At 33.5% G+C, this 7,819-nt stretch overlaps 2 protein-coding genes across 2 annotated transcripts; one reads left to right on the forward strand and one right to left on the reverse strand.

Moving 5' to 3' along the window:
* Positions 1–429: 429 nt before the first annotated feature.
* On the reverse strand, positions 430–4,043 carry LOC137820033 (protein OVEREXPRESSOR OF CATIONIC PEROXIDASE 3). The gene is made up of 4 exons (XM_068623807.1): positions 3,493–4,043; positions 2,975–3,358; positions 1,561–1,869; positions 430–835 (listed from the first exon to the last, which is right to left on the reverse strand). The coding sequence occupies exons 1-4, from the start codon at positions 3,670–3,672 to the stop codon at positions 695–697; spliced, it is 1,014 nt and encodes a 337-aa protein (XP_068479908.1). The 5' UTR covers positions 3,673–4,043; the 3' UTR covers positions 430–694.
* Positions 4,044–4,160: 117 nt separating this feature from the next.
* Positions 4,161–6,593, forward strand: LOC137820034 (uncharacterized). The gene is made up of 3 exons (XM_068623808.1): positions 4,161–4,303; positions 5,033–5,264; positions 5,957–6,593. Exons 1-3 carry the CDS (start codon positions 4,203–4,205, stop codon positions 6,251–6,253), a joined length of 630 nt encoding a protein of 209 aa, XP_068479909.1. The 5' UTR covers positions 4,161–4,202; the 3' UTR covers positions 6,254–6,593.
* The last annotated feature ends 1,226 nt before the right edge of the window (positions 6,594–7,819 follow it).

Consider the following 7,819-nt stretch of genomic DNA (forward strand, 5'->3'; position numbering starts at 1 on the left):
ACCGACAATATCCCATATAAGGTCAAACTAAAGATATAAAAATTATAAAAAGTTAAAATATTTAATTTTTAGGTAAAATTTAAAATATTTTAATTTTAAATAATCAAAATTACTTTAACTTTTAAAAAAAAATATTCATCTAACACAACATATTTTATTATAAAACATTTCATATCAAAGTAAATTACTCTCTAAAAATTCTTCCTCAAAAGAAATTGCACCTATAACATATTTAAAAACTTCATTTATGATGTCTTTAAAATTTAAGGATTACATGTAAAATATAAAAAAATTAGAAAGGTAATACTTTTAATACAAATAAGTAACCTCTGTAAAATTGTAAGAAAAAAAAACTGGGATTTCGACATAATTCGATTACCTCAGGTTTGTGTAATTTACCGAAATTATATTATCTTTCTCAAAGGACTATTAGAAAACAGAACCAGAGAAACCCTTCTCTGAACTTTTGAGTATTTGACATTGGAAGCAATGGACGACAACGTGGGAATGAAGCGCCATTCTCGATAGCCAGTATTATAACAGTCACTTTCGTCCTATTTCTAATTCCTGATCCTCGCATGGCTAAATCCCAAAACATTGCCAGAGTTGGTGAAACCTAATATATATATTCTGTACAATTGTAAGATTTGTCACACATCTTGCAACATAAAAACAGAATCAAAGACAAAAATCTTCAAGCAGTTTCAGGAACAGAGCGCTGGTAAGGAAGACGGTGATCTGGAACTCCCTCTTCAACACGCTTGTCTTCAAACCACTTAACAACTCTTTTTCGAGGAATGTTTGTTACATGTACAATGCTGCTGATCATTGCATCCTGCATTGTGATTCAAGACATACAGATAAGGGTATCAAATATAACAAAATGCGTTGAGGAAAACTATGAAATGATTACAATAATGAAAAAATTATGTGTATTGTTTAGGTGTTTTTAATGTTATCCTCTAGTCAGAATAGATTCACCTTTATGTTAAACTTTAATGCAAAACCAAATGACAGCAGATCATATTTGTACGTAGTATGAAAATTAGAAAACAAAGTAGTTTGATTAGGAAGACTTTTCTTTCTTTTCATCAGCCCCCTTTTTTTACTTTATTTGGTGCCAATAAAGGTAACAACAAGTGAAATTGTGCATATGTAGTGTTTAATGACTTTCAGTGTGTGTGAGAAGGAATGAAGTTTATATCTCTCAGATATTCACATGAATGGAACATTTACCTTGAGCTCCGATAATTAGAGTCATTTATTGACTGTCATTTTAGTAGTTGCAGTACATGTCACAGAGATTTTCAAACAAAAAATATGACACAGAATCATAAAGCACAAAGGTACTGAATTTATACAATCTAACTGTTTTGTATAAAACCTCAATATACTAGTAAACATGTATTATTCGAAGTTTCACCCTTAAGACTTTGTAATCAAGGGGAATAACTGCTAGTAAAAGAGAAAAGTGAAGTAAAATAGCTCAGAAAAAAAGTAGTTATGGATCATCATATATCACAAAACTTATAATATAGAAGCATGATAAAAGTTACTTACAGTAGGTCGTTTTGATCTCCTATAAACTCTCTCCAGAGTGTCAACATGGGCCTTTTTCAATCGCTTTTGAGCATCCCAATTACGTTGCAAGGTGTGAATAGGTACATTAGCCTTGGGTTCAGATTCAGTTTGATCAATACTTATTTCTTGAAGCAAAATCTCGCTGGGCTTAGTTTCAAGTGATACTACTGTTGTAGTGGGTTCATCAGGTATAGTTAGACTCATCATTAAGAGATCTGGAGGAGGTTCACGAAGTAATTGAAGAACAAGGGCCCTATCAAGACAAAGATCGGCAGCAAGATTTTTTATCTGCAGTAATTCAAAAAGTGAATTTGAGGGATGGAATCCTGAAATTGATATAAGGGACGGTTCCGGCAACAGTGTCTTTCATGTTAAGTATGCATGACAATAAAATGAATTCACTCATGTACGCTTAACCCTTAAGATCTCGAGAAAACAAAGAAAAGATTATCGTATCTAGAACTTTGGAGGAGTAAGCTTTTGACTTGGTTGTACCAAATATACTCTAACCTTATTTTACTGATCTAGTCTAATCCTGTCTTGGCCGATCCATTAATCCTATTCACTTGTCTTCCCAACAAGTTTTGAGGGCGTTCTGAAAATGATTTTTTTTTTCTTTTTTCTTCTTTCTCCTCCCCCTTGAAAACTGGGTTAACGAAATACTTTTCATGTGAACCAAGATATTTCCCAGAAAACACCATTAAAACATAAGGCATTTTCGCATTATTAAATTTATCCAAGGCAAAATAATCCTTAAATACAGTGTCCATGACACACCTATGATTACTGATTTTCTCCTATTTTCACAACAACTTAACCATTTGGACACACACATATACTACCTTCAAATTTGCTCCCTTTCTAGCAAAATTCAACCCACCATTTTAATCTGAATATTTCAATGAAAATGCAAAATAAAATTTCAGGCTGAAGTTAAGGGGTTTGCAAATTAAATTAATATCCTCAGCAGTAACTAGAATGAAGTGCATTTAATGAATAATCCAGGTCATTCAAGGAGCAAGCAACCAGACATGGCCCGTCTTTATCAGTCAATAGTTAGCTTCTAAGTTCTACCTTCCCCGACTACTAAAAAGAGACTCTAAAATCAGATGCACCTTATTAGCGACCATGTTGGGATAAAAGGCTTATAAAATAATTGACATTTTCCCAAACTGATCGTGATTTATTAAACACATATGAAAAATCATAGAAGCACTTCAAGTAGGGAACAAATCAGAACACTTAACCTCAGCCAAAGGTAACCAAAACAATCCCATATACCCTTAGTTATGGTCCCCAGAACACATCCTTATCGGTTAATAGTCAGCTAATTAAGCACTTAAAAATGAAATTGGAACAAGGTAATTTCTTAAAATAGTGAACAAACACTTACACTTGTTTTGCGGCGGCCGGCTTTCAAAGCTCTAGCCAATTTCTTCATCTGCCAATTCTTAAGGTTCAGTTGCTTTTCATCTCCATCTTCACCCTCACCCTCACCCTCACCCTCACCACCATCACCATTACCATCATTCTCTGGATCACTACCAAGTTCAATGTCGATTACATCCGAGTTCAACAATTCTGAATCAAAGTCCCCCAAGGCATTGTCCAACTCACGTTCAAGCAATGCCATCTCTTCTTCAGTTATCCCACCTTCGCCATCATCATCTGACAAATCACCGCGTTTGAGATCTTGTTCGAGTTGCTTGAAGAGAAGCTCAAACGCGTCCATATCCTCCTCGCCGCCCTCAGTGACATGATGACGAGACAGTTTTTTCTTCAAAAGATAAAGCGATAAAATTAAGTGACAGTGAATCTGAGCACAGAGAAACCTAAAAGCTAGAATCGAGAATTAAAAAAAAAAACGAGAAATATACAGAAGCAGAAAAGATATTGTGATGCTGAAACGACCTTGTTTTTTTTCTTTTTGGAAGAAGCGGCAACGATTACAGAAGAGAGGTTACGAGCGGGAGAGTAATGAGGAACAGAGCAGAAAAATGGTTTTCGATGGAAAGGAAGAGTGAGGGATTGGACAGGTACGAGGAAAGGTTCAGTCGGAGCACCCCATAAACACTGAAACGCCGCACTCATCCTTCTCTTCTTCCGGGTTTATCCACTGCCTCCCAGGGCTTTCATATTTTTTTACAAGTTTTATTTTGGAATATATCTTCTTTTTTCAATATTTTTTTATCCAACGATAATTTTTTTAATTTATTACTCATTATTTTAGATATTTTCAAATTTGATATATTTTTAAAAAACAAGTCAAAATATTTTTTTCATTAAATTTATGATGTTGGAATTATTATACTAATATAATATATTTTCATTTTATAATTTATGTTAATAAGTAAATTTTGACCAGTGATGTATAGTTCATTCTTATCTCTTATGTGATTATTATTATTCTAATATCATTATTATAAAAAAGGTGGGAATGTTGTAAATCAGATTGAATGATATAAATAATGGAATTGATAATTTTATTTTCGTAAAAAAAAGAAAAAAAAATGAAGTAGAACACATAAAGGAGGGGAAATTACAGAGGAATACCCTGTTGCTAATAGCTGCCACGGGGAAGAGGTTCCGCAAAGTCTAGAAGCTTCAGATCCTCCCTCTCCATGGCAACTCCCTCGGCATCGTCGAAATGGACCGACAACATTTCCACAATAGCAGCTCGCATCTTGTTCCTTCTCATCATCTTTCAGATCCCTCTTTTCAGGTACTCCCCACCTCCACTCCTTCCCAAGTTATGCCCAATTTTTGTCTTTACTGTCAAAATCATCTTCATCCAACTCTTGAATTCTGTCCACGGTCGTCGCAAGAAAAAAAAACTAGAAAGAGGGATTAGGAAAGACAGAGAAAAGGAAAATGTTTGTGTTCGATTAGACAGAAATCGATATTTGATTGATTCTTCCCTTTATGCTAACCGCCTTTGTGCTTAAAAGGTTAATATCAACTCTAAAATCATTAATCGCTTGATGGTTGACTTTGGTTATCTTCACACATGCCACCAAATTTTTACTTAGTTTATTCTGTGATCTAATAACCTTGTTATTTATGTTGTTATATGGCAGTTAAATAGCTTAATTAGCATGTACTAGTACTAAAATGTTTTTATTACACTATCCTCTGATCGAATATCATCGTGTAATTTACTTTAATCGGGATATAGTGAATGATTTCTAATTGGTTGATGGAGTAACTTTACACTCGTAAATACGTGGATAATTGAATTTGGTAGGCGAAGCTAAGATTAGATTGTAAACAAGCTAAAAATTAGAATTTAGTGACTATATGAGAAAGTTTCTACAAATGCATAAACTGATTTTAATCTATTAAGAAGCTAATTTCAATTTTTCTTCTTTTCTTTTGCTCTAGAAGTTCTTATATAAAAACTAGTAAAAAACAATTGTGGCACTGAGCTTGTTTGAAATTTATCCTTTTACAGGGTGAGTTGCAGATCTGGCATGTGTACAAACCCTTTGCATGTCACATCGTCGCAGTTAATTGCAAGTGAAATCTTTCCTGCTGTTGTGGTGAAGGGCCTTCTGTACCCAGGGGCTGCAGTGAACGGCCTCATCCACAACATGACTGTTCCAAGTTGGGACAGTTTGTTGGACTTGTATAATTTGACCAGTGTGAAGGAAGCTTCTGCAGTAACTGATCTTCAACGCTTGGAGGTTAGACAATTTAATCACCCTACACCTTTTGTCTTTTGGTTGTTGAGGTATCTTGTTTTGGCTTAAAAGTTAAATTAAATCTACTTTCTCATTTTCTGGAGTTGTTTGTTCTTGCCAGTTGTGACCATCTTTTCTAATTTGAGAGTTACTCTTGTCAAGGATTTTTGGTGGGCTTTGTTAATATTTACTATTGAAATACAGATGTCTTTGCTAAGTTGAACACTAAATAAAAGTTGATTATTAGATTTCAAGTTTTAGTTACCATCCAAGGAAGATGAAAAAAACTCTGGCTAAAGAGAACACTTTGTTGATAAATTAAAGAGGCATTATTACTAAAAGTCATGTAAATTGTGTGCCGTCATTGTTCTTGCTATTCTTGTCTATTAGCAAATTGTTATATCTTCATCTGCCTTGTGGATTTATCAATTGATTTCATTGTAGTACATGGGTCCATTTTCCATTGGGTTTCTGTTTTTATGTTTGTTTTGATACTTTTAGGTCCTAAAAGTCACATTAAATGTGCTCCATAATCGATCCTTGTTACTCTTGTCTATTTGCAATTTGATATACCTTCATATGCTGTGTGGATTTTTTAATTATTTGATTTGTATCCCAATTCCATTTCCATTAGGTTTCTGTTTCTATGCTTCTGTTGATACTTTTCATCTAAATATACATCAATTGTTTTCCAGGTTCTTGCGGGAAGCTATTTCTTAGTGGCAGGAGCACTTGTGGGTCTTTTGAAACCTGGAAGAATGAGCATGTTTGGTAACCTTCTTATAATTTGGGGATTGGTCAAAGAAGGGATTTTAGGAAAACCAGTAAATTCTGATCCTTCAAAAGCTGTGTACGTCTACCCAACAATGGTGATTGCTTTGTTATGTGCTTTCTCGTCCGTTAAGTATGATGTGAAGAAGGCTGTTAGGTCAGCCCCTGTCAGGTCGTCTGCGAAACCGCTTCAGAGATCATCCAAGTCTAAGCTGAAATAGGCGATTCTCATGTTGACAAGTTAAAATCGTACGCTTTCCACCAAATTCATTTTGGAACTTTTAGTTCAGTTTTTCCAGAATCATTACTCTTTTTGCTATAACCCTTTTAATTGATTGAGCTTGTTGATCCGTAGATGGGAAAGAGGCTTAGCAACTTATTCATAAATATAGATATCAGTCAACTGATTCAAGTGTTTGTTTTATTTGAATAAATAACTAATGATGTGATTTTTTAGTGTCTTTTCTGCGAATAGTTTGTTGTACGAGTGGATATAGGAAGAAATGTCTTGAGAGAATTGTAGTTGTAGTTTTTGAAAAAGAGATACAGAATTCTTCCAAAGATTTGTTTGATCTCGTGATGCCATAAATTTCAATTCCTTGCAGCATTTTGGTAATTCCATTTCATGTGTTTCTGTTTGTATATGAAAGTGAAGTGATATATTTTTGCAAACCAGAGGCGTGAACATGAACAACCAAAATAACTAAAGTGGAAGCACATAAAAGGAACGAATTACAATTTGGTAACTTTGAAGCCACCCCACCAAATATTTCGGGTTTGTTCCCATGGAAAACGTATAGCTACATAAAATTTACTTATATAATCTCACATAGTAAAACACAAATGTTTTTGTTTTTTATTTGATGAGGATCACGAGTTATGACATACAGAAGTTTTATGGTATTTAAAATTTTTCCAAGAAATATCAGATTGTCCAAGTGAAAAACAAATACAATCAGTAATTTAAATCCAAGTTTAGAAGAAAGTCATGTCCTACACTCGAGGGTTATCTCTAAATTAAGTATACTTCTCAATAGAAATCAAAGCCAAATGTGAACTGCAGCTTGAAGATTGCATTTAATCTTCGATAGCAGATATAATATAATAAATATCTCATCTACAGATACTCTAGCACAGAAGCAAAAGGAATCACAAATAGAATTATAAAAATCACCTGCTAGAAAATAAAAATGAAAAGTAGCTGAACAAACAAAAACAAGAAGACAATGATGGCCTTAAATTTAATGAATTTGGGTAAATAATTGAAAAGAAAAAGAATATAAAAAACATACAGAGGATGATGATATTTTCTAAGGCACATGGATTGCTTCCTTTTGTGTGTGTATGTGTGCAAATATCATAACAAATAGTACTGAATATTCTCCAGGACAAGCATCAACTTGGCATCCTCCTGTTTCCAGTACATATTTTTGTTGTTTTATGATTAAACGATAAAATAGATGCATAAACATATCAGCAACAGGCAACTAATTATGTAGTAGTTTTTGTATTCAGTGTATTGTGGAATACCACATTAAGTTCAAGGAAAGAGAAACTTGAGGTTGTTGGAGTTTAACAATTCCTCCACCTTTTTTGAGAATATTTCCTCAGCAACTAATAATAATAATAATTGAAAAAATTCACAAATTAGCTAAATAATAATACAAATTAGTTATTTCTTATAAAAAAAACGGAAGGAGTACTAGTTTTTAATAAATAATACAACAACTGTTGTAATTTAATAGCAAACAGCTATCAACATTTTCTAGTGGATACATAAAAAAAAG

The sequence above is a fragment of the Phaseolus vulgaris genome, chromosome 9 (genome assembly GCF_000499845.2).
Source record: "Phaseolus vulgaris cultivar G19833 chromosome 9, P. vulgaris v2.0, whole genome shotgun sequence".
Lineage (NCBI taxonomy): Eukaryota > Viridiplantae > Streptophyta > Magnoliopsida > Fabales > Fabaceae > Phaseolus > Phaseolus vulgaris.